Raw genomic sequence first — 26,945 nt, forward strand, 5'->3', positions numbered from 1 at the left:
GGAGGATTTAATTTTTTGTGGCGCCTTACCCATAACTTTGCTAGTACTATCAAAACATCATGAAAATTACAGTAGAAGAATCAGGAATGGAGCTGAAGCAAGGATCACGACATTTTACATGAAGTAAAAGAAGCTGCTTGAAAATCTCCTGCATTAGACACCTGGCAGAAGGAAAGTCATTCCTAATAAGAATTTCAACATGAGCTGATTCTGTGGGAGCAGTACTATCACAAAAAAATAGTGAAGGAAAATGGGTACCAATAGCCTATGGGTACCAAAATTTCCCTGGCCATGCGCAAGCCTGGTCTGGGCTGTGATGGTCCTCAAACCATTCATCATCAACAGTTTAGTTGCATGCTCTGTTCTTAACCACAAAGAGAAGAAATGGATTAAAATGTGACTGTCCTTTGAAAGGAAACCAGTAATAAACCAACGGTATTGTACATTCTTAGGAGTTCTAAGGTTGAACAAGGAGGAAAAATAATTCAGGATACTGCTACTAGTGGAATGAAGGAACAAATAATAGGGACACTAGAGCAAGGATCATGCCAAGGAGCAAAAGCACAGGCTGTCATCAAAATCAGTAAAAGACATAAATCCAGTATGTCTCTACAGATATCTACCATGTTGATAATGGCATAAGATCCTGGATGCCTGATAGGGTGATGGCAGGCAGATAGTGGGACACCCACATAGAAAACTGGAGGTTTATTTTACGAGCCTAAAGGGAGTGGGAATCAAATATACATAAAGAATGTTAAAGCACATAAGAAGACTGAAATGAGTGCTGAGAAATAATTTAATGAGCAAGCAGATAAATTGATTTCAAGTTTGTTTACTGCAGCCCCAACCAGGAACCATATAGAAGACAAAAAGGGATGGCTACTGTGGCCAGCTGAATGACAGCAAATCATCTTAGACTGTCATAATTTATATAAAGGGTACAGGGTATTCTAAAAAGAGTACAAGGAATTCTTATTTGGCCCCAAACAAAGCAAGAGATGGAGGACATAAGTAAAAACTGCGTAAGGTGTGCAATGATATTAATAGTGAACTAGTAAAAGAAAGCTGCCAACTCTACTGCATTAGCTAAACAAAGATGTTAGCAAATACTACAAATGGATCATGCAGTTAAGCTATCAAATTAAAGGAGGGTATCAATATCTCTTTGTCACCATTAATATATTTTCAGAATGGATTTGGGCTTTTCCCACAAAAAGGAATACAGCCACTGTAACTGTAAAAATCCTGCTGAAGATTGTCCATAGGTATGGAACAGCAGCTAAGATAGGATGAGATGAAGGAGGGGGGGGGTTGTAAGTGAAGCAACTCGAGTCCTAATGAGTAACCTGGGGATTAAGCAAAGATTGCATATACCCTACCACCTGCAATCCTCCAGACTGATAGAAAGAATGAGTCAGACTATTAAAAATAGACTAAAGATAATTGTAGGACGATGTCCAAAATGATGGGCTGAAAAATTACCCTTGATATTAGTAGAACAGAAGCAGTGACATATGAGGGATTGGTTTACAACACTCCCATATTTTGTTTGCCTAGCCTATTTCTTGGTGAACTGTGTCCAAGACTCAAAAACATTAGGGCAAGATGAGAAAGAAATCAAGGCTCAGAGGCAACATTGGAAAATAAGAAAGAAGAATAAAATTCATAGATAGATTACAAAGTAAGGGGCCAAGTAATGTATCCAAAATTGGATATAAAAGAACAAGCTTAGAGACAAAATGGAAGGGGACTTATTATGTTACTAATAGGATAAATCCTCTAAGATATTAAATAGATAAGGGCAATGGTAAATACAAATGGGCTCAAGTTTCTCAGATGTCTCGCAAAGTGGCCAAATCATTCTGGAATCAGTCACAAATGTGCCAAGAGCACAGACACAGAAAACTGCCCAGTGCCCAGCCTGTTCAGCATGCCCAGCATCATCCCAGCTCTCAGAAAGAAGGGGGTGCCGTTCGCTTGTGCTCACGCGCGCGACCACAGCAGATCTGTTTATGTGCCTGCATACTACTTGCTGGTTTATGCTTCAAGCTTTGCTTATTTTCTATTTTTGTAGGGCAACAGATTTTACTACAGCCCCACGAGAAAGCAGCAGCTGAGAGAGTCACAGTGCAGTGATGCAAACTCTGAAGCAAGGCGGAGGAGTTGAGGTCTCCGGCAGTTTGAAAGAATTTTTAACTTGGCTCCTCACTCCATATTAACAGCTTTGTTCTTTTTATACACTGCATTAATTAGAGACATTTAACAAGGCAGATAATGATTGTAAAGTGCATTGTAGAATCAGAGGCGACCACCCTTAGACCTTTACAGGTTTGGAGGCCAGACGAGCATCTTTTTCATGGCATTATAGCTAACCTGTGACCTAGCCTGCCTTAGCCTCGCTTAGCTTGCTGCAGCTGCTTAATGCAATAGTAATAACTTAAGAACCCAAACTAAAAATTGTTACAGATCTTAAGGGAACCTTGAGAGTTACAGCTCAAGATCTGAATCCACACAGATTGGGAAATCATAGCTGAAGCTTTGGAAAAATGTTCTAAAATTACAATAACTGAATGAACTCAGTAGTTTTATTAATTTACGGGACAATCCTCAGAGGAGGAACAACTTGAGGAGAAGCAGCTAGACCTAGTGCCAAGCTGCCAATTTCTGTAATGCTCTTTTAAGCAAGTGTGTGAGTGCTGGAGGAAATTAGGAGGGCTTCATACAGGAGGGAAAACAGAAAGGAAGGTTTGAAGCAGGTGGGAGACTAATAATGTGCTGTCAGCAGCTAAGTAGTTAAAATTAGAGAGAACTGAGGGTCAAACATATGTAAATGAAGGCCTGAAATAGGATAAAGCGTAATGAATTGTAAGCTATTATGACAGCTACAGTAGAGGTAAATACTGATGGGTAATGTTATTTAAGTATTGAAGGATACCTGTTTAAAACCTAACCACTAAACCTTAAGATTCTTTCCGGGGGAAGAAAAAAAAAAAAAAAAAAAAAAAAAAAAAAAAAAGATAAAAATCCAAGTGGATAAGGATTCTAAAAGTCCATACAGAAATGTAACAACTGACTATATGAACAACTACAAGTAATTCCCCCCTCCACTGTCCCCCCAGCTGTTTAGCTGTCTCTGCGCATCCCAAGCCCAGCTCTGATACTGCACAGATGTATAACCTTGGGCCACACTTCTGAGCAAACCACTTGATTATGAGACAGCTTGCAAGAAGATAAGAAGGGCAAAAGTAGGGGGAGTAAAACTGAGAACTTTGGGTCAAATCAAGCCGTTTATATCAGGATTGAAAGCCAGACAAAACTGGATTTGAGCATCCTGGCCATGTCACCTTCCTCAGAAATGACAAACAGTAAAGTTGGTTGTGCACCTGAATGACATCAGGTGACAGAGATATTAGGATATCTAAGAAGAAGGTGATGCTATGTTTGTGTAATACTGGCAAAGTGAAAGCGTGTGAAATTCTCCCAAGGGACACGAGTGCAAGAACTGATAAACTCAAGACACTAAGGCTGCTCAAGGCCACCAGCATGCCTGAACACCAACAGCTGTGACTGCTATCTGCTGTGAGCCATGGCAGCTGGGCTGCTGGATGGCTGGCTGTGATCTCTGTGTCCCCCTTGCTGGTCCCTTCATCAGGGAAATTGCAGCCCAGGTGGGCCTCTCAAGGTGAGAAGTGGGAGGCATTAAGAGTCAATTGAAGCTGCAGAGCCCAACCCTGATGGCAAAGGGGACTGCCATGGTCCCAGGTGTGGGAGCTTTTAAAAGAGGGCTTGGAGGCCCTGCTCAGGGTGTTTGTGCTGGGGAGGATGCAGGTAGGCTGGGGCTGCTCTGTGCCAGGCAGGTAGCTCCTGGCTTGGGTCACTGGTGAGGTTCAAGGAGGCTCCAGTGCTCACTGCAGCCTCTGTGCAAGCAGCTGAGGGGAGGCTAGAAGACCAGACTCTAAATTTCATGGAGATGGTTGAGGCAGAAAACCTTTTACTGGCACAGTGTTTCCCAAATACCAAGGGCTGCAAGAGGCAGGAGGTGGTGGAGACCAGTGGTCCCTTATGGGGTTGCTTTGGAGCTCATAAAGCAGGTTAGTCTATTCTCTCAAACTGCAAAAAAATAGATTTTTTTCTCTTACTTCTTTAATAAAGCTAACTTTTAACAAAGCAGCTTTCTTCCTCTTCCTTGCACAAGTTCTGACTTCAGCTTTGTAGCTTGGTCTGTGCCAAGCTTTTCCCAGCAGTCCCTAAAAAAGCTGCCCCAGAAGCCAGCAGGCTTTGGGTCCATCCCTCTGCCCTCCTTTAAGCTTGGCCCTGCATACCGAGGAGGCAAACTCTTGGGGTAGCGTGGTGACAGGCAGCAGTGCAAATGTGTGGAGAAAACAGGTAGAAGTAATGGGCTGGAAGTTAGGTGAGGGCATTTTGGGGCTGTGAGGGAAGAGGGGCAGGGAGTAGCCCAGTTCTGGTATTAACTGATGACATTGAGTGCATTAATCAGCGAGTGCAGCTCATCCCTTACACTTTCCAGGGAGTGGCGGATGGTCTGGGGGCTGTCCAGGAGCTCAATGCTGTGGGTGTAGGGCTCGTATTTCACTGAGAAGGGCCGCTTGATGTGTGCCGCATAGCTCCTGCAAGGAAAGAAAGGGTGCAGAGGGCTCGACACAAGAAATGAGTCTTGGAGCCTGGCTCCTACCCTCCTTTTCCTCCTCCCCATCGCTGTTCATCCAGACAACAACAGGTTAATGCCTCCCTTAGGCAGAATATCTAGCTTAACAGGAAATCTTTGGTTTCCCATCTTTCCAGCTTCACAGGGCTGTAGGGATAGCTGAAATCAATCCGGTTCAGCAAGGGGGGGTGCTGAGTGTGGATTTCCTGGGGTGGAAAGCGTGGGCCTGCATCAAGCTGAAGGGTGCACTGCACTTATTCCTCTGTGGCTATCTCCAGGCACTTTCTACTTTAATTGCCCTTTTCTTTTTCAAAAATACCAAGGAGATTTAGAAGCTAATTGCAGAGAAAACGTGTGGTATTATAGTATTAGATTCCTAAATCCTTTCTGACATTAGCTAATTTGCTAGTCTCTGCGTGTGGAGGGGATGACTGGCCGCAGGCCGTGCTAAGGGTGGGACTGACAGGAGCAGCTCAGACCTGAGCTAGGGGATGGGAATGGCATCACCCAAGCTGTGCAGCTGATCAAAGTTGCACTGTTTTGCACCGAAGGTCAACTGGAGCCTGAACCTCAATGACAAGTTTGACTTTGCCTGATGCACCTGCGGAGCAAGACCTTGCCACCTTTTTAAAAGAAGCATGTGGCCCAGTGACTGTGAAGCTGATGGCGAAAAGAAATCGTGGTCAGCTCAGAGGCTAGCATGTGTATTCTTGACAAGGTAGGTTTGTGTTTTTATTTAACCCTTAACATTGAGTTGGGCATTTAAATGTGGGTGCTTGTGGCTAAAATCTTGTGCTGAAAAGGCCTGGGAAGATATGGGGAGGCATGTTGGGGCAGGCATGCTCCTGGCTGAGGCTTCACCCTTTTGCTCCTGAATTGCTTAGCTTAGGGTACCCTCTTGTGGCTGCTGTGCGTCTGCACAACGAAAGAAATGCCTTGCTTTCTCCCATTGTTGTGTGTGCTGTGGGGAAGACTAACCATGCATTACTGGGATTTAGGGTGAAAACACCACTGTCTCAGGAGCAGACTGGGGGTCACATAGCCAAAGCTTGCAGGCCGGTGCTTGAGGGGGTGCTGCTGTGCTGCAGAAAGGGGAAATGAGTGCAAGTGGAAGGGCTTTCTGCAAACCCATTTAGTCTGCTTCCTGAAAATGGGGCTTATCTCACCCAGCTTATTAATGCTATCACCTGCAGTGCTGCCCCTTAGCACAACTGCTTGGACTTCCCACACCCTTCCTCTGCTGATGGTTAGAAACTTGCCTTCTAACACAATTGTTTTTGCTTGACACCTTGGTGAAGTGCTCAGGTCTGTGTGTGCCTCTGGAAGGGTGCTGTGGGTGCATGTCCACCCTGGAAAACTCTGGGAAAAGAGCTTTTCTTGAGGGGTAGTGTTGTTAGTCAATCCCATAGTGGCAGCTGCCAGTAATGCAAATAATATGAGCATTTTAATATTTTCACCTCATAGGGTAACATCTGTGTGGTCTGTAAAGAGGATTGTTTAAAGTGCCTGTCACTGCCAAAACCTTATAGCTTAATCTTGATGAAGTGGTGTATTTTTCCCTTTTAAATGAAAGGAAATGACTCATGAGCCAACAGTTTGGTGTGGTTTTTTTTTTAAAGCAGCCTAGTGTGTGTGAGAGGATGGGCTCCCCAGGTGCTTGCTTTTGAGCAGCTGGACTCTGGGTTACATGAGTGGTGCAAGTGAGTGTCATAAAAGCAGAAGTTGAAATAGAGCAGTCCCTGCCACATTATTTATGGGAACTACCCCATTTACAGGACCTGCAAAGTCATGCATGTTATGTGGTGCTTAGTCTCAACCTATGCCCTCCCTAAGCTAAGGCAAAACAGTATAGACAGAAGCTTCCTCTGACAGCTCAATGTGGCAGGGCTGAGCTTTCCTCCTGTAGGTGATTCTGGTGATGGCTGAGAAAATGTTATTTTGATCTGACATCTGTGTGTAAAACTGCCCCTGCAGCCTCCATCCTGTTTGCAGTCACTTGTGACAGGGAAACCATATTATACTAGTGGGGTACTGTGTGGGGTCTGCTAACACATTAACCAGAAGAGGAAGCAAAAGCTTCCTTTCCACCTGTGGATAAAACTGTCCATTCCATGTAACTAAAGCTATTAACGATGTCTGGGATTTTTGCTGGTTAAATGACAGATGTGTAAGCTGTCCTGTGGCTGCTCAGAAAGAAACACTTCTCTGCCTCCTAAACTCAGAGACCAGCACTGTTTTGAGCAGCTTTTCACATCTATGCTAAAATTTTTACATGACCCAACATGTGTGTTTCATAGGGACACATGCTGGTGGGATGCTCCTGTGTGGCTGGCTGGTACCTGACCTAGCCTTCCTGAAGCAAGGAAGGTCCTGGGGGTGTTTTGTGTCTCTGATTTCTGGACCTGCCACTCTTATGTTGCTTGGCCTTCCTGGGAACTGGAGATGGTCTTTAACTCCTTTCTATGAGAACTAGGGAGCTAGGTTTGTCCTTTCTTTCACTCCCTCAGTCCCATCTCCATGAGTGCCTCCCCCTCTGACACATTCCTTCACATCTGAGCCCTCAAGACCAACACTTGGGCAAATCATACCACAGCTGGGCCCCATGGCAAATTACTACAGGTGAAAAATGTGTGAATGCCTATTTAGGCCTAAATTTAAAAAAAAAAAAAAAACTATATAGAGTGCTTCTGAGACCTTGAACTGAAAGTAGCTGAGGTGCCAAGCCCTGTTTTGATATTCTAGGTTTGTATCCCTGTTCGGGTCTCTCTCAGTGCCCAGTCCTACCTCAGTTTGTTTTTGGCATCACTGAAGCTCTCAGACACGAAGTACACAGGCTGGTAGTTCTGGTCCTGGTAGGGTTGAACAGCAGCAGCATCGGGGTCGAAGTCCCGCACCTCTGGTTCATCTGACAAGGAGTGCTATGGAGACAGGCAGGAAATGCCAGTGTGAAAAGAGGGGAACTGGGGAGGACATGCATGCTAGAGGTGGAGAATAGATCAGATAAAATCACTGCAGCTGTGCAGAGGAGGAAAGTGATTGCAATATAGGGTCTGGAGCAGAGAGGTAACTTGTGTGGAGACTTACTATGAGCTCCCCATAAGATGACAGGAGCCCGGCCCCATAGGCTTTGACTATCCCATTCTGTCTGCAGAGCCCAAACTCCACTGTGAACCAGTAAAGCTGTGAAAGGAAAAGAAAAACACATGGGCAACACAGTTCTTCCTCTTCATCTCCCTATCCCTTCTGAGTCCTTGCATTGCAGCAAGGGTTTGGGGATGTCTGAAGGAATACGTGCCTGACGTGGCCACCAAACATAGAGGATAATATCCTGCCACCATACCTTGCACCGATCCCTGCCAGAGTGCTAAGTGAAACTGCTGCCATGGCAGGACAGACATGGTGTCCCCAGGCTGGTCCTGTCATGCCTGGGCATTGCATGATGCCCTTGGAGCAGGACAGGTCACCTTGCTGAGGCAGAGACAGAGGAAGTGGATGTAATTTAATCCCATCCCAAAGGGTTCCAGCAGTGCTGTCATTAGAAATATGATGCCTGATGATACTCTGGTGCCTGTGAAACTTGGGTTAATGTGCAAATGAGCTCTGCTATTTAACTGATCTCTGCTCTGTGTGGTCATCATGAAAGAGGGTTTGGGACCCTAAGCCAGCACTTAGGGTCCAGCACACATGTGGTCACACTATGCTGTGCCAGTCCCCCCAGTAACACAGACATGCTGGTGGAGGTTGGGGCCTCCATGGTGCTGAGAAAAAGACTTACAGTTGCCAGTTTCTCAATTTCTTCATCAGTTGCTCCCAGAGATGCAAGCCCAATGTCCTGGAAAGACAAGGGAAGGGGTAGACCTCAGGATAGATTTGCAGCAATAGGGTGGTGTTATTGGGAATTCCTGTCTATTTCATAGCCTGCTCTGCAGCTGATGCCAGGGGATTTGTTCACATTTTCCAGTGTTTCTGCTGGAACCATTTGTTTGAAATGCTGCTTTCTCACATTCTTTTGTGGCCTCTTCCTTCCCCTGCCCAGTGCCTCCTGCCCTGAGCATTGTCCAGCTACCCCACTGCACCTCCAGGCAAGTACCTCCACCCACTGTTCTTGGGATTCCCTTCCTTTACCACCAGTGAACCTCTCCTTGCCCTCTTTTCCTCAAACCCACCTTTTCCTTGATGGCTACCAAAAGGGCATGAGTGAGACTCTTACAGGTTGCTCAGTCTTTATTGCCTTGAGACAGCAGATATCAGTTCCCTGAACTGCCATGCATCTCCTGTGGGCTCATGTTCAGGTTAAATGTGTCCAGCTACTGGTGCAGCAAAAGCCCAGGTGAAGTCTGGAGAGGAGCAGCTCTCCTCCAGGCAACATCTTTGGACCTCTTTGCCAGAAGCACGACACCGAGGTCAGTCTGGTGTCCCACCTAGAGCTTGGTGTTCTCAGGGTGAAGAAGCAGATGGCCACCTTACCTGAGAGAACTGGGCAAATGTCTTGTCGGCCAGCATCGGGACGTGCCCCAGCAGCTCGTGACAGCAGTCCCTGCCATTGCCAGGGGAAAGGAGGAAAACATGGTCAGCAGCAGATAGGATAGCTTGCCCATTAGGGAAAGGTGAAATGTTCATTGCTGGAGTACTCACGGCTCGGGGGAGTGCATGGGTGAGGATGCGTGGCGGATGTACTGCGTGCACTGGAACACGCGGAAGGCCAGGCTGGCGAGGAAGTCCCGTGCAGACAGCAGGCCAGCTACGGGCCGGAGCTGGAAGCCAGTCCTCTCTGAAACAGTGCATGTGGCCCTTGTGGTGGGGGTACAGTTCATGGGCTGTGCTGGTGTCCAGTGTTTCCAGCACTGAAAGCAAAATCTTCAGTGCTGGGAACTAACGGGCTCCTTTATTGCCCAGAATGATGTTTGTGCTCCTACTGAGCAGCAACTTCTGCTCGTTAGGGGTCATTGAAGGGCTTGGCCTTCAAGTGTAGCCCATCAGATTTAGCTGCAGCCACCACCTCTTGGGGTCTAACCCTGTCCTCTGGGACATGCACAAACCTTCACCAGCTCTTCTCCCACATCTCAGCTCATGCTTTCCTCCATGTTTAATTTCCCCATCTTTGCTGCACCCCTGGCAGACCCAGAGCTGGGTCCCCTGGGCTTTCCTCTTCTCCATCCCAGGCTCATACCCACCTTTCAGGAAACGTGAGACGTCCTCCAGCTGGGGGATGTTGTTCTCATTGTAGCCACAGAATTTCTCCAGTAGATTAAAAGCTTCGAGGTACTCCTTGCAGGCATGGGTTGGATACAGGCTCTTCAGAGTGCTGTACACCTCCTTCCTTCAGGATGAAAGATGACACATTCAGTGGCTTGGCCACTCGTGTCCTCTGCTTATATGCTACCAAGTGCTCATGCCTCTAGATTTCTTGCCTTTATTTTCTGCACTGCTAAGTCTGTCTCTTTGTCTATAGGGTTGCATGAATGTTTACACACATTCAAATGAGTCTGCAAGGTCAGTAGTCATGTCTGCACAGACCTACTTCTGACCTTGAAGGTCAGAAGACCATATACAAGGTACTAATTGCAATTAATATATTTCCTCTAAGTTTCTGAAGCTGCACTACAAAGACAGACAATATATGGGAGTCAGAGTACCCAGCAGGACTCCAAATTGATTGAACTGCCTCTCTGAGTAAGCTCTTCTGGAAGAAACTCTTGCAGTTTGTGGAGTGAATGTGGTTTTGGTACAGCCCCAGGAGAGGAGGAGACAGACCATCACTATTTTAGAGACAGCTTGCTCTCCTGCATGCAGTCCCTACCATCCATTTAAAAAAAAAAAAAAAAAAAAAAAAAAAAAAAACTTGCAACATGTTAATATCTTTTATAACAAATCATTAAGTAGGATAACTGTGCTCCTGCTACTTCTTTCAAAATATCACACCGGAACAATTTAGGTTTCAATTCCTAGCCTCTGGTGCTGAAGCCACTGAAGGCTGTGGGTTAAACCAATGCTCACCAGGTACTGATCTCCTCCGCTGTGTACTCCACGTGAGGGATTGGGTCCCCGCTGCAAGGCAAGCACACCATTACTGACAGCAGCAGGGCATGAGGCAGGCTGCTCTCCCTATTGAGAAGGAAGCCCCTTGGAGAAGCTCTGTATGATGTTGATCAATCTTCTGTAAACCAAATGAAGTGACAGGAATGACAAGCCTCGGGTAATGGGTCATTTGTGCAGGTGTAACAAATACACAGACAGAAAAGCATTAGTCCAACTGGAGGTTATAAACAAACAAGGGATGAGCAAAAGCTTAGCTGACATAGTATTTTCCAGCCCAAATGTTTTTTTTACTAGAAAAATGGGAAGCCTTTTGTAAGAAATTAATTTTGTGTGCCTGAGCTACAGAGAGCTGATGGCTGGGGGAATGAATCAGTGGGTGGGAAATAAAAGCAGATAATAAGGAAAACTAAATGTATTTGAACTGCAGAAAAATGTATTGTCAGTGACATTAAAGGCAGTGAGAAAAATGATTCTTAGCAATATTATAAATGGGAACTGAAGACTGACACTTGCCTTTTCTGCTTCATAATTAACAATTGTATTTCCTAAATCCTTCTGTTTTGTATTTAAACATATGATATATTCACATATGACAGAGATAAAGTAGTTCCTGTTCCATTCACAGCCTGAAGGGATGTTACACAGCAGACTATGAATACTAACCTGCAGATGAGATTCAAGAGAAGGCATCTTAAATGTTTGTTCACATTATCTTAGGAGAAAATTTTTCTTGGGCCCCTCAGGACATCATTGCTGGCACAGTGACTTTCCATGCATTTAGTATTAGTATGGGACAAAAACACCAATGCGTGTACTCTGGACTTCAATTTTGCAATGAACATGAAACAAAAGAGCAGTAAGCTGTGCTGGGATCGCATCAGTTGCACAGGTAGCTGAAAGAAGGTGACCCAGATAATTTCCATAGCCTGCTTTCAGCATGGCTCTCGACAGGAATCTACATTTTAAGTCCTGCTAAAAAATGTGGGACGTTACAGTGGAAGTCAGCATTACTGAATAGGATCTAGGGGATACTTTACAAACCCAACTTAATATTAGAGCTGACTGATGTTGTAGCAGAGATATTGTGAGCTATCACTGCATACATCAGAACAAGAGTATTAAGTAGGAGTACAAGAGATGGTCTCAATTCTATATAAGACAATGATGAGATCATTACTGGAATGTACTTAATTTATCAGAGGCAGTTAAGAGGTGAACCTCTTAAGATTCTATAAATGCCCTACAGCAAAAAATAAAAAATAAATCTGATAGCAGAATTCCATCTAGCAGATGAAAGACCACTAGGTAGTATGTAGAAAGAACTAGGTGAAAGCTAAAGCTACCAAAGATCATTTTGCACTTAAAATATTAAGTGTTAAACTTATTTCATAGCCAGGATAATGAACCATTGTAACAGATTTTCTAGGCATGTGGTATATTTTTCAGAATGTGAAACTTTGAAGTTGAGACTAGATATTCTGAAAGAGATGTTACATTTCAAAACAAAGTTAGAGATCTGATGGAATTATGAGCAGCTTCTGTTATGCAGGAGGTGTATTCTGACTTTATTAATATATGAATTAATGACTGTACACATTTTTAAATTAGGAAGGAACTGGAATACATGGAGAAAAATGCACACAAGGAGCTGGCAAGGCTGAACAGAGGACAAAACCAGAAGTCTCATGCAAATAGCATAATGAGTTCCCAATAGGCTGCATTGTCATGGTGTAATTTCTATATGGATGCTAGGAAAGACTTACTGCTTATAGTGAAAAGCGATTTCTGCTATTGATTTCCTCCTCTGGCGGTATACTTGGTCAGAGTAGCCCTGGGATGACAAATAGGAACATGATTTTTAATCAATTACTAAATTTCTAACTCAATAGCATTCATCACTGGCTGGAGCAACTTCTCTCGTGGTGGTGGTTGCACTACAGCTCCCCAGCCAGCTGCATCAATGGTTGTTTTCCAGCCCCTTCCTTCTGAGGGATGTCTCAGGATTCAAATGCAAAGATGTGCCCATGCAGACTAACTCACCGGGTGATCCAGGTCCAAGTCAGGGTCAAATTTAGTGACCAGATGGTGACAGTTGTCCAATTCACAGATCTTTCTGGGAAACCAGTGAACTGTGGGGAAAGAGAAGGAGGAAAAACTGACTGGAAATGAAAGATGGATGTGAGACTCAATGAAGAAGTGTGCAAGGAGGTGACCCTTGAGGCAGTCTTCCTTTTATATATCAAATATTAATATTGAATATTTTGTAAGTTTCTTACACTTGTCTTCCTTAGTGGTCCTCACATCTTCTGCTACCCTCTTGATGGAGCTAATGAAAGTATTGAGGTCAGAGCTGTGGACTTCACAGCGCACAAAATACTCCAGTTCAGCGGTCCCTTCACGGGACTTTCGGCTCAGTCTTGTCTCCAGGTGGTGAATTTTAGCTTCAAAAGTCTTGTAGAACAGGGAGAAAGAGAAAAGCATTAAACAAGTCTGTAACACGTGAAACACCTACTGGTACTCTCCAAAGATACGTATGTGTGTTTGTGGGGAGGTTCCCACTGTCCTTTTTATTTTTTTTTAACTGAGGTAAACACTTATCTATTAATTTCATGTTTTTTGTTTCTGGACAATCAGTTGGGCTGGTCAGTGATTTACCAATAGAAAACTTTCACAGTGGCAGAGGAAATTAGATCAAGAAGTTAATCGACAGAGCAAAAAGCTAATTCCTATGATCCACTTTTCCTTCAATCTCCTAAATTTGGGGGTGCTGATGTAGGAGGGGCGGGCTCAGGCTGGCTTGGGGTGCTGGCCATGGTGCTGAACCACAGCTGCCTGGGCCAGCCCATGGTGGAGGGCCCTGTGCCTACATCACAAATGTTTGACTATCTCATTGCTGCTTAATGCCCCACATCAGAAGAGTCTGGCCTCACTTTTACTGATAGTTGTTGATATGAAGACCCCTGTGAAACTCATATTGCAATGCTGAAATGATCAAAAGGGTAAGAGAAACTGATTTGTTCTCTTCGTATATTTTGTAAGGGATCTTGAGGAGCATAGGAAGAGTTTGAAAAACATTTGTTCTGCCTACATCCAGCTATATGCCGAGCTCTGTCCAGACTCAGTGTTAATGTGGGGCTCTATCAGAACTGAATTCACCCAAGGAATGAGACAAAATAGTTTATAGTCTTCCAAAGGGCCCTGGTAGTTGTTTGTTTGTTTTTTGATATCTTCAGTTCTGTGAAAACTGTTAGTATAAGCCCAAGTCCCTGCAATGACCCAACCTTTCCAATGTCTCTGGGAGATCTGTGGTAGAAGAAAGGACACAATTTCTTTTGTTAATCAGAGGCAGAAAGATGAGAAGGAACAGATGTAATGCCACAGGTAAATTAAATTTAGGATTGTGTTTTTGAATGTATCTACCAACTACACTATTACATTGTCCCCTCAACAATCAATACCTTTGCATTAATCTGACAGCTGTGATTGCATTACCTATGCTTTGGCTGCATGTAACACATACAGCAGAGTGAAACCAGCTTCCCTGCAGCCTGGTTCATGATGAGGCAAATGTCATTATGCCCGTCTGCTTTCATATCTTGTACCTGCATTGCCAGAGGCATCTGGGAAATGAATCTTTCTCTGTTGTGGCTTGACATGCTTGACTTTTTATTATCTTTAAAGCTGTCTCTGTGACAAGCTCAAAGAGCTTTTTTACCAGGAGAGATCTTTATGCAGCAAGTAATTTGCACGAGAAAGAAATGATATTTGGACATAAACTGCCCCTACTTCTTGCTTTATGTTTAAAATTTGTTTAAATTATAGATGCACTAACATAAAATCTACCAACTATGAGAACCTATACTTCTATGTTTCATACCCTCTAAGCGGTGTTACATTTGAGATATTACACTGATCGATCTTTCATGCCTTCTCTGGCAGCTGTGAACTTCTCTTAGGAAGGAGACCCAGCCATGGCAATACCAAGATTTTTTTTTCTCATAGGCACATGCTACAGGTTATTTTGGTCTTAAGACAAGAATCTTATGTTGTGCAGAAAACTTTTCTCGAAACAGTCTTCGTAGAGAAGATGTAAGATGCTTTGTAATTGTTGAAGATCTGAAGCACTTTTCACAAGAACATCAGAGGTAGTGCTGCATGTTCTATAACCAGAATATCCTCTGATTACAGGGAAATGTGTAACCTCCAGATATAATTTTTGTGTTGCATAGTGGTCGGCTATATGGTATTGCTTATGATCTGACTTTATGCCAGAAATGGTTGCATTTTGTGAGGGAGAAGGTGTTTTATAGTAATGTATATCAATATATGAGCTAGCACCATGCCTTTGTGATGACCAAGGCCAGCCATGTACTAAAGTATAGTAACAAGACTGTAGAAAACAGGTCTAGGGAAGTGATTCCTCCTCTTCCTCTGGGATGAGGGACACCATATCTAGAGTACTGTGTCTTGTAGAAGAAAGGCATTGATGTGCTCTTACAGATATAGTGGAGGGATGCTGAGGTGTACAGGTGGCTGGAGCACAGTGTTATATGAAGAAAGAGGAAGGGAATTGAATTCGCTCAGGCTTAAGAAGTGAAGGTGCAGGGGAGAGATTGCTGTGTGCTAGTACCTGGTGGGAGAGTGTGAAGAAGACAGAGCCAGGGTCATTTTAAAAGTGCATGACAGGAGGACAAGAGGCGAGGGGCACAAACTGAAAGTAAATTCATTGCGGGGGGGGGAAACAAACAGCACACAAGAGTCCAAAGATGCTACGGAATTTCTGCTTTGGTGATACTCAATGCAACAAACATGGCCCTGAGCTGCAACCAGACATGCTCTGAGCAGAAGTTTGGACCGGGGACTCCTGAAGGTCCCTTACAACCCACGTGACTGATTAATAGGAACAAATTGTCCTCTCCTTACTGCTGAAGTTAATGAGATTAAACTAGCATACATAAAACATAGCTCAAACCCTAAGTTTGCAACACACTTTTGAACTTTTCTGGATGATAATGCACTATATAAACGCAAGTTGTCACATTTTGGTTGCTGTTCAAATAGCCAGGGCTTATCTCAGTCTTTCCATTCATGGCACTGAGATACTAAATAACAGAATATTATATTGCTGGCTAGGGGTGGGGAAAAAAAAAGCTCAAAGAGTTAAGAGTTTCCCTTGATATTAAAGCCATTTACAAGATGCACCTCTGGGGGGGGAACCAACCTTTAACACACAAATCAGAGACTAACAAAGCCTTGACCCAGATGCTGATCAGTACTGTGGAAGGGGGACCTACTCTGTAATCATGCAGGGCACACAGCACATTTTGAATGTGGAATCAGCACTGTGCATGAAGCTGAAATGCTGAGCAGTAGAGGGGGCTGTCAGTATGCTACAAGCAATGTGGGTGTGGATTGTGGGTGTCAAGTTGTGTGGCTGACTCCAGTAATTAAGCAAAATCCAGCCCAGAGTGTTATAAAAGCACTAAAGTGCAGAGGTAGGGCTCATTCCTAGTGTGAGCATGCTAGGGCATGAGTGAAGCATGACTGTGGGGAGATGATGCAGAAAATTAACTTATAACTTGCAGTAGTCAGACACAGTCTGAGTTGTCTTTGATAGACTCAAGTGTTATTTCTCACAGAACCACCATGAAAAGTATAGTGTGTTCCTTGAGGCCAGAGAAACCAGTTAGGGACTCACCTCAAACACCTTGAGTGCTCGGGACAGTGGTGATGTTTTGGATCCCTTGAGCATGAAGAAGAGGTTCAGCATGGCTCTCCCATCCTTCTCCTCAAAGACAATGGTCTCTGTGGACTCTGCAGCATCAGTGGCTGCGGCTGCAGCCTCTCTTTCCTTCCTGGCATCCTCGATGAGGCTTTGACGTCTACCAATGAACCGTGGAGACTGGAGGCAGACCAGGAAAAAATAACACTTGTAATAGAGCTAGGGGGGATCAGAGGTGACCCCAGTAGCTGGGTGAGGTGTGAGCAAGGTGTCTGAATAGGGGAAGATGGGGAAGGTTGTGCTGACTTGCCCAGCTTTGCAGAGGAAGGGTTGAGGAGGAGAACTGAGGCATTAGGAGTGAACTCAGGAATGTAGAGCTTTGGGGAAAATCTGTGCAAAATATGCTTGTGGTATGACTGAAGTGGGCTTTTCTCCTCAACTTCCCTAGCAAAAGCTTTCAATATTTTTCAAAAACTAAAAATCAGAAACAATTTTGCATGCTTTTCAAGTGTCTGATGAAGTGAAGGGGAGAGGTGTTAGATAAACATGAAGACATCTGAAAAAAAACACTGAAGGACAGCTGAAGCCCACAACTGTGCCATTGCTGGAAACCAGGCCCTTGCTGCCCATACACCCCCAGCTGCACTGAGATGCATCCCACAGCCATTTTCTACTGAAAGTATTTGGAAAATAGCTGCTGCTAAACAAGGAATGCCTTTCCTATCTTGTGAAGTTTTTGAGGTCTTCCTTTGAAAAGCATAGCCTGCTTAAATGCTAAGCCAGTTTTCTTTCTAATTTTCAAAGCCCACCACGATGTTTTCTCTGAAAGCCTTCTTAGGTGCTTTAAGCTGACACAAATCTGGCTTCAGGGCTTCCCCGACATTTGAAATGCAGACTGGAAAACACAGCACCTCTAGGCATCAGCCCATGCACTTCTCCCCAGTCCTTTTTATTTTTTAATAAATACGCCCCTCTGGAATAATATTTGCTGATCCTCAACCACTTTATTCCTTGCAGCACAGAGAAATGTCTAACAAATAAGTACATATTGCCACTTGTCTAAATTGGTGGTATTCGTGTCCAAAGAGAGAAGAGATCTAATAAATATCCTGGGCTGTAACTTTTAAGAGCTTGCAAACGTGCTCAGCTTTAAGCGTGTGTTTTATATTGCTACCACGTTTAAAGCTAAGCTGCTGTTTGCTTTCAGGTGCCCGCAATAAGCAGGGCAAACAGTCTTGTGCTAGCCACAGGATCTGCGTTCTGCAGCCATCCAAAGCGCTTTAGCTACAGGAGTTTTATTGCATTGTGTCCCAAGGTGCAATAGGATTTTTCCTCTGGGGTGGAGTGGGGCAGAGGAGGGGAGGAGCCAGACCCCCCCCCCCGTTTAGGATGTAAATCAGCTTAAAAAAAGGCACTGGAAGGAGGTTTGGTGTGAGAACCTGTGTCACTGGCACGCAGGAGCAGGGGGTTCAATCTCTGTTGAGGGGTCCTAGGAGATGCTTAGCTCCACACCAACATGTTTTGAGTGGGGAAGTTTGAAAAGGGGTGGAAAAAAAAAATAAAAGGCCAAGGCTGGATTTTGTTAGGGAGAAGAACAGCGGGGGGGGGGCTGTCTGCCTGCTGCTTGCCTGTGCGCTTTCCCTCTCAACATCATTTCCACTGCTTCTCACGTTTGTGCTCATCAGGGAAATATCTCCTTTTGGGAGGGCATTTAGGCATCATTTTTGCATATAAGCTGACCAAACTGATCTGTCATGATAAATGCCTTCCATTCTTTGGCAGTATTTCCATATTTCCCCATGGAGTGTACCTGTCCAGCTACAATAAGAAGTTTAATTTTATTTTTGTAAAACATTTACCTATCTGGGACTTGAGTCTGATGTGGCCATTCACTTTGCACAAACAAGTACTTAGTTTTTCCTTTGAAATTGCTGCTGCTCTGAGTGCCAAGCCTGAGAAGCGCTGTTAAAAATACAGTGCTCTGAATTAAAGCTTTTGGGCTTGTTATTTGCAACAATCCTGGGCAATCTTTCCTGCACTTTGGCATCCAGCTGCCGTCTGTTTGAACACTCTGCAACCAAAACCTTGCTAGAGCTACAAGGTGTATTGTAAAAACTTACTAGCAGCAGAAAATCTAAATATATAATAGAAAGATGTTCTACAGGGCGAGTTTTATCTCTGCCTGGCACAGCTAATGTGTGAAACACCAGGTGAGGAAGAGTCCTGGGATTGCAAAGCTCAGAGGGGACACATCTGCTGGAGCTGGCAGGCAGGGGCTGGGTGGCCGATGGCCTGAGGATACCATGAGGGCCGAGGACATGTGCTGTCATGTAGAAGTGCAGAGCCATGCCCCTCGCTTGGTACAAACTAGCAGAATAAACCATAGGATTGTGGTGATCTCCTATGCTAGGCTAGGGTTGTTTTTAATTTGTTTTTGCTGTTCTGAGAATCTCTATTCAAAGAAGAGATGCAGAGGTGGGCTGAGGTCTTATGTCTGCTCTGGGCTGGAGGAGGCACTCATCCAGGCGGCAGCGCTCCTGCCCGTGAATCCAGATTCCTGCAGCCCCTCGCTCAGTGCCCTGCTTCCCACCGAACACATGGCAGCTGCCCAGCCTGCCCAATAACCAGGCAGCAGCCAATGTATTTGACAAAGCAGCCTGGAAATTCCCCATTTTCAAAGAACCGTGCAAGAGTTTATTTTGCCAGGGTGAAAATGGCTGTACAAAATAGAAGCCTTCCCTAATTTTCATCCGTTAGAGAAAGCAAGCTTACCTCTTTGCTTGCTAAATGTTTCCTTTCCTTCTAACATGCCACATGCTCTAAAATGCTGTCTCTGCCGCGTTTCCTCCCAGCACACATCCCAGGGGCATCCCCTCCCTGTGCCATTAAGGGCCACCCACAGCCTGGCCATGTCCCTGACCTGTAGGGCTGCCCCATGCCACCGGTCTCCACCCTTTCCCTGGGGTCCCAGCCATTTGGGTTAGGTGGGGATTGTCCCTACGTCCTGTCCAAGGGATTCGCCAGAATTTTTTTTTCTAAAGGTAAGTGGCAGCTCAGTGGGATGTTTTCCTCTTCTTACACCTGTAGCTTTGGTGTGTGCAGAAGTATTCCCTGAGGTAAAACCAGGGCCCTAAATCAATCCAGGGAGCGGCAGGAATAGAAACAGGGGAAGGGAGTATTGGGACAGAGCAACTACAAACAAATGGAGCAAATTGCCTGTGCCTTGCAGGTAGTCCAAAATAAAAGACACTCTTTTTTCATTAAGCTATAACAGGTGAAATCACTGCAATTTATTGCCTTGCAATCAGCAAGAGCATCAAAGTTTTCAAAATTGCATTGCGCTGGCGATACTTTGTTACTTCTGCCTTAGGTCTAGAGGTTTTTTAAGTTGCTTTTGGTTGCAAGGGGGTGAAAGTATGTTCGATTGAGCTTTCATCCCCCTAAATCTTTGCATTTCACACATACCAATGTGTAGAGAGGAGTGTGTTAGTAATTTTCTTCTGCCAGCCTGGAGCCAGGGCTGGGGTAAGCACCTGCTGACAGCGTTGGCCTCTCTATCCCTGCCTGCCACTGCCTACAGCTACAGGAGAGGCTGCGCTGTTTGGGGTGGGGGGGGGAAGAAAAGAAGTGGGGTAGGGTTGTCTTACCATGATGGCCTCAGCTTGCTTGGAGTCCAGCTCCGACACCGCCCTGCGGAAGCCTTTGGCTGCAGAGGTGGAGATGTTGGGGGTTGGCATCTTCGCTCTGCCACGAGCTCTGCTCTCTGCTTTTCAGCTCCTTGCCAGCTTTTTATAGGGCAAGGCTGACGTCAAAGACTCTTTCAAATCTTCCCCCCCTCGTCAGCCCCCCCCCCCCATCACCACCTCCCTCCTTTCTCCCCCTCGGGCTGAGAGGAGGAGGGGACGTGAAGGAGAGAAACGTTTCTGTCCCATTAAATCTAATCGCCACGAAGATTGCAGACACCCTGCCTTCACAGACCTGCTGCTCCCCCCCACTTGTTTCACTGTGCCCAAAGATTTCCGCTCAGTTTTCTGTCCCCCCACTTCCCTTTCTTCTGGTGGAGTTCATTCTCACGCCGTATTTCACTCCTGCAGATTTACTTCCCCAGCTTGGGTGTTGTGTGAGAAGATTTTGATCCATGAAAGGACAAAATAAAAGGAACGAAGAGATGTAGCCTTTTATTTTCTCCTTGTTTGCTTGTGAAAAAAAAAGCTTGAAAAGCTTGGGGAAAAAAAAAAAAAAAAAACACCTGTCAACCCTACCTTCCCGATGGCTTTGATTCTTGCTTCTTTTGCTGTAATTCTCCAGAGGCCAAATACCCAAATGGCTGAGGACCTCTGGGACTATGGCAATGGGTGGCACTTCAGGACCCTGAGGGTCTTGTTCTGCTGAGTGCAGGAGGGCCCCTTTCCCCCCGTGGGATCCACAGCAGCTCTCTGGCAACAAAGAAATGTTGTCCTGCTCTGTGTGAGCCACCACAGTGCTGGGGACAGGCTGTCCAAAGCCTCTGTGGTAGGGAAACCAGTTGGGTTTCCCTGAATGCTTGGTGGCGAGCATGCCTCGGAAGTTGTCTGCTGAGGGCACCTGCTGACTTTGTTGGTGTGGAAGCTGGGTTTGTGCCACCTCCTGTGAACACCAGGGTGCAGGCGGCGCAATCAGCCCCACCAAGGCAACTGGGGAAGCCCACAGAGCCTGGAGGGTGGTAGATGCTGAAGCCCAAGTGAGCAATTGGCAGCAGCTAAAAATTTGGCCCAGTTCTGAGCCAAAATTAATTCTGACTTGGGTCGAGCAGCTTGTCTGGTTGCGGGTGCTGAGGGACACTGCTGCTGGTTACAGTGGGAACCAGAGGAAGGAGTTGAGCATCCTTTGGGCTCCTCTCCCCCAGCAGGGACACCCTGCTGTTAGTGCTTCCTCATATACCTTGGTAGGTCTCATATGAACATACATGACTTAAAAGCAAACCCAGACCATATCAGTAAACTATGTAGGCTGTCAGTAAGAAGAATCAATTCTAGCAGAGGCTGCAAAAGTAAGAATGATATAACTTTCATGTTATACATGAATAAAGAGCACCCACTGTGGATTCTGGAACTCCATTAGTTTGTACATACTCTACTCCCCGGCAAGGAAGCATATAAAGAAAGCAAGGATGATGCCTTTTCCAGCCACTGCCTGTTTGCTTTGCTGGAGAAGTTGTCTTACGCAGATTTACAGCAACCCCAGGCCATTTCATGCCATCAGGGTGTTAAATGGCTTGGGATGAAGTTGCAAAGATACTAAGGAAAGCCATAGTTAGGCTAAGTACTGAAGAAATATGATTAAAACTATTCACAGACTTTGCCACCTTTACAGTATGAAAATTTTACAGTAAAAAGCCTTTCTAAGATTGGGCCAACCTGTTTAGGAAAGAAAACGGGACTTGGGTAGGAGAGAGTTACAATAATTGTATTTGAATATTTTTGTCTGGATAAACTCTTTTAACTTGCACGTTGCTTTAAAACAACACACAGAATTCAGAATTTCAGTATTTTTTCGTTCTTGGTTTTCAGTTCAATTTCAGGAAAATACACGTTTCAAAATATTTCCTTCATACTGTTTTCTTACCTTAAAATCAGAAAGAGCAGCCATTTTGATAGAATTTTAATTGTTGATAACGGACTTAGCTTAAAGGTCTTTTTAGAATAGCATTTGCCAAGGATGATAAACCTAAAATCAGCCATCAAAGCAAGTCCCACTTATTCAAATTTGTAATCAAGCTGCTGAAAGGATAGCCTTAAAATGTCAGTTCATGTGAAGAATTGAGAAAATTGGTGAAGTATTTTAACAAATATGGGAACAGAGCAAGTCAGTCAGCCTTCCTGCAGGCTGCTACTCAGAGATCACATACAAGGGCTCTTCTGACAAACAGGGGCTTTAAAAAGAGCTGATAATATCAGGGAAGTTTTCAAGACTAATGTACAAATAGACAGGATTGCTTTGAATATATTTTCTGGTTTCCTTTTGTTTCATTACGTATTGTTTCTCTCCTTGTAAAATCCAGCACTCTATCTAAACCCATCAGTTCTTCTACTTAGTTCATCCCAAAGCCCTTGATTTTTAATCCCTCTTCTTTACAGGGATGATAAATTAGGCATGCGACTCTTCCGTAAATCCTGCTAAGCTGTCTCCCCTTCTCTGTCTGGTGACAAGAGCCCCACATTGTTTGGAAACACTTTCCAGCACAGAGGCTGCACAGAGACAAAGTGAAGTCCTACTCCTTTACTCCTTTAAGAGCTCTGCACATCAGCCTGTAGCTGTGTGTAATCATAAAACAGTGTGTAATGCAACAGGTCTTGGTACGAGTCCCATGGGGAAGCAGCAGCAAAAGGCAATGACCGCCCAGCCTGCTGGGGGGGCTCTCTGGTGGCCTAGGGAGCTGCAAGGACAGGGTCTGAGCTGCAGAAGTGGCCCTCTGAGGGCCAAAGAAAGGGATCGTGTCTGCCCATGGGAGGGCAAGCTGATGTCCTCCCATCACAACCGAGGACAGCCCTGATGGCCGTGTGGGGTGGCCAGGTCCCCCTATTGCTCTTTCTCCCACCCGCCCGCACTCTTTCCCTCTTCCCTTCCTTAGCCTGAATAATTACAGTCTGCCACATAAAGCAATTACAGTTAGCCAGCTCCATCAAGAGTTTTTTTTTTTCCTCCTCTTCATTCAACATCTCTGAGTGCCTCAAAGGAGTTTAATAACCCATAATGACACCCTAGACCTCCATGTCATTGCAGCCTCCCTAGGACTGGGGCAGCAACAGGAGAAAAAAAAAAAAAAAAGTAATTAAAATCCACATCTCTCTCTTAACTTTGCAGTCTTTTATTATCTAGAAGACACTGACTTTTGTGCTTGTGCTCTGTCACAACAGATGAGCCCAAGGGAAGGGGGGCTGCAAGGAGCAGAGCTGTGTAACTCCTCAGTAAGGGCTCTGAGATGGTTGCTGCAACGCTGGGAGAAAGGCACTGCTGGATCAGGGGAGGCTTAGCAACTTCAGATGTGCTCTGATGAATGGGTCAGGTGTGGGGTCCTCTGTTCCCCAAGTCACAGAGGTGACCCCTGAGAGATGAAGAGCCCCGTTGCCGGGATTGTTCTTCTAACCACTGGGTGAATCCCTGGGCAAAATGAAAAACAAAACCAAAAGGAAAAAAAAACAACACCGCCAACATGAAAAAAAAAAAAGTGGCAAAACCCAGAGGTTTCTATAGGAGATGGAGTAGGTCTGTGCAACCTCATCTAGTGCCTTTATGCTGTGGTATTTATCAGTGCATTTTTAAAGGGTTGTGTCAAAGGATAGTTCTTCCCCATGGGTGCAAATCCAATGACTTAAGGATTACAGCCAACACCTTTAGCAGCTAAGTGCAAACCTCTGTGTCCATGATTTCACATTTCAGAAGGCCATCTCAGTTTTCAGATAAATCTGAGAATATTCCTATAAGGCACCAAAAATGCCCCCTCGCCCTTGGTTTCAGAGCATAGGGTTGGCTGGTCTCACAACTCCACATCCAGAGTCAAAATTTGTGCTCATTCTGCTCAAATCTTGCCTCTAAACCCATCGATTCTTCTCTCATTGGTCAAAAATGAAATTGCAATTCCAGGAAAATTTTACAGCAATCAACTTTTCAGAGAAAACAATGTGATTTCAGGCAAAATAGTGAATTTGGGGGGAATAGGTTTTCAGAGAGAATTCAAGCTGCTTGACTTGGCATCTCCCTCTCCCCAGGAACAGGGAATTTACCCTGAGTTTTAGGAATATAAACAGCAGCAATCTCCATTGCTGCTTCAGGAAATGGATCGGGAACATGCAAGTGTAAATTCAGAAACCTTGTATTGATGATTCACCCGCCACTGCAGAATCCAAAATAACCATCTTGTCTCAGATCAATGGGGAAGCACTTAGGAGCAATTTTCTCTTTGGAAATGTGGGCAGCAAGCAGACAGTCAGGAGCAGGTGGCGGAATAAAAAGCACCATCTCTTGAAGCGTGCCATCTTGTATGGTTGGAAAACTAATTGCTGACACCTCTGGCCCACTATATTTCAACTCATAGACAACTTCTTTAACAGGGTCAACAGGGAATTTCACCTTTGTGCGGAGAAGTAGCTTCCTACGTGTATTGCAGCAAGTCTTCTCCTGGATTGCCAGTCTTTGTGATTTTAATTTATGTCTGTGATACCCAGTATTTTATTCCCAGCTCCTGGAGTCAGCTTTCATTTAAAAAATAAAATAATAATAATAAAAAAAAAAAGAAGGGCAGCCCTTTTGAGAGGAAAGATTGAAGAGTGGTCTGGGAGCTCCCAAACAGAGGGGGGGAAAAAAGCCCCCCAAAAACAGTAATTATTGTGTGGAGATCTGGCACAGAATTATTTGAGCATCGATTCTGACAGTGAATTTGCTTTTCTGGAAAAAAAAAAATAAATGTACAAGTAAACAACTGCCCTAGAACATCAGAAACATTATGAAAAGAAAAAAAAAAAAAAAATCAAATGTCCGGCGCTAATTCTATTGCCACCAACCAGCACAGAAAACCGGGAGCATGCTTCTGACTGCTTGCTGTATGGCCTTGGGCAAGTCTTTTAACTCTGCCTTCACCTCCTGCCTTCAGATTTCAGGCTGGTAATTGCTGTAGATACCACTCTTTTCAGCACTACTGCGAATAAACAGTTAATAGTTGCCAGTAGATGTAGAAATTGACTGAAGTATTTGGTTCTAGCCTCCTTTCAGACGGGTGAGCCCTAAAACAAGGGGAGGTAGGGCTATGGGTCCGTGTGGCTGGTTCTAAGGTGCTCACCTTGCTTGCTTTCCATCGTGGCTGTCTGATCCTCTCCTGTTTCCAACCACAACCCTTCTCCTTTGGCTTCGCACTACATATTTTCCAAAGCATTCTGATTTTTCAGAGCTGTGCCCTCCAGCTGAAGGAAGATCCATGCCTCTCTGTCACTCTTGGGAACCTTCATCTCCTGGCCTCACCTTGGAGAGTAATGCCAAAGGAAAGTCATCCTCTGTGATGCCTTCATGGCCAAAAGAGGTTCTAGGGCAGTGGGGAATTTAGCTTGCTTTCAGAAACCTGAGAAATGCCTCCTCTTGTCTGTAGTCTGATTTTCTATCGGTCTTTGCCTTGTTCAGTACATGTGGAAAAGGGATTGGTGTTACTGCTTTCTTTTTTTTTTCCAAGTCCTTTGAAGTCCCCGCACTAAGAGGTCTGCAGTGACCCGGATCCTGCAACTCTTTCTCTAGATGAAAAGAGAAAGGTGAGGGCATGCCCCTCATGCTCATCCACCCATGCCATGCAGTAAGACATAATTTATCTCACTCGTGGCATCCTCAAATCAGTGAAAGGGAAGCAGCAGTGAGGGATCCAAAGCAAGTTCCCATAACCCTTTCCAAGGGGCTGGGGATGTTTCACAGTGTGTTGGTGTGGTCCTAGCAGCACCAAAATTGATGGTGTGGGAACAAAAGAGACTTTGAGCCATTGCAAATGGTCCCCCTGACAAGTAGGACCTGCACCGCAGGGGTGCACAGCATGGCTGGGGTGGCTCTGCACCCCACATTTGCTCTAGGATCATTCCCAGTTGCTCACTCCTCATTGCTCTAGCTGTGGGGGGAGGGAAATTATACTGGAAGAAGCCCAGGGTTTTTCATCAGTGTTTGCCTAGCACTTTCCTGTTTCATGAACGTGTCACTTTGGCATAGATACTCCTCCTTCCCCTAGTCCTTTTAGCCCCTTTCTTGTCTTCCGTAGCAGCAGTTCTGGCTCGGCCAGGTGGAGCAGTGCAATGCAGCCCATGCTACTTCCACGTGCACACAAAATTGCCGACTTCTTACTCCTTCTCTCCTCGGGCACTGGAGGATAAAAACCATCTGCCTGTCAGACAAAAGGTCTGATGTGATTTTAGCATTAGGAGTCACACAAAGGGTCTCAGACCTATGAAAATGTCACCGTATTGACTTCATACAAATGTTTATTCATAGTTCTGTTTATAGGCAGAACGGCGTTTTGCATTCAGCCTCAAATGGATGAGATCTATTATGTAGATGCAACCAGTTCTGCATTGGAAATTGGCGCCAGCATTTCGCAGTGAAGTCAATGCTTTCCTATTGATTCACATCTGCTTGGGATCTTATCTGTTATTCCTAACAGGTAGCTGTCAAGTAAATACATGGGAAAATATTTCCCTTTTCTTTTCAGAGGAGGAATTCAAATGCATTACCCATGGCAAGGTTCATGTTTCCCAGCAGGCTTAAGAGGATGACTCATCAAAGCCCTCTGCTTGTCTTCTGGATCTTCAAAGTGTATCAACAGTGTTTTATTGATCCATAGTCATGGAAAGTAAAGAAAGAAAAGAATCAGAGATCTGTACTGGTACAATATGCCTGACTTGAGTAATTCTACCGTTAAGCTACTGGGATGACACGATGGAAAAGCAGGGTCTACAATATATTTCCTGTTCTCCCACTTCTAGAACAGTCCTCTACAAATACGGATACTTT

The 26,945-nt window shown here is 44.9% G+C and overlaps 1 protein-coding gene and 1 long non-coding RNA gene across 3 annotated transcripts; one reads left to right on the forward strand and one right to left on the reverse strand.

Annotated features, from left to right (window-relative positions):
• The first annotated feature begins 3,804 nt into the window (after positions 1–3,804).
• Positions 3,805–26,929, forward strand: LOC311436989. Its single transcript, XR_014693194.1, has 3 exons — positions 3,805–4,094; positions 5,221–5,387; positions 26,644–26,929. It is a non-coding gene; the product is annotated as an uncharacterized lncRNA (long non-coding RNA).
• On the reverse strand, positions 3,977–20,189 carry TH (tyrosine hydroxylase). Of its 2 annotated transcripts, XM_084519636.1 has the most exons (14): positions 20,078–20,189; positions 16,407–16,610; positions 12,985–13,159; positions 12,749–12,837; positions 12,472–12,539; positions 10,667–10,717; positions 9,844–9,989; positions 9,305–9,440; positions 9,137–9,206; positions 8,445–8,501; positions 7,754–7,849; positions 7,454–7,587; positions 4,523–4,631; positions 3,977–4,113 (listed from the first exon to the last, which is right to left on the reverse strand). In XM_084519636.1, exons 1-14 carry the CDS (start codon positions 20,165–20,167, stop codon positions 4,096–4,098), a joined length of 1,443 nt encoding a protein of 480 aa, XP_084375762.1. In that variant the 5' UTR covers positions 20,168–20,189; the 3' UTR covers positions 3,977–4,095. The 2 variants fall into 2 exon arrangements, with proteins under 2 accessions (XP_084375762.1, XP_084375761.1); XM_084519635.1 differs by having other exon boundaries at positions 3,977–4,631.
• Positions 26,930–26,945: the final 16 nt, after the last annotated feature.

The sequence above is a fragment of the Aythya ferina genome, assembly GCF_964211825.1.
Source record: "Aythya ferina genome assembly, chromosome: 5".
Lineage (NCBI taxonomy): Eukaryota > Metazoa > Chordata > Aves > Anseriformes > Anatidae > Aythya > Aythya ferina.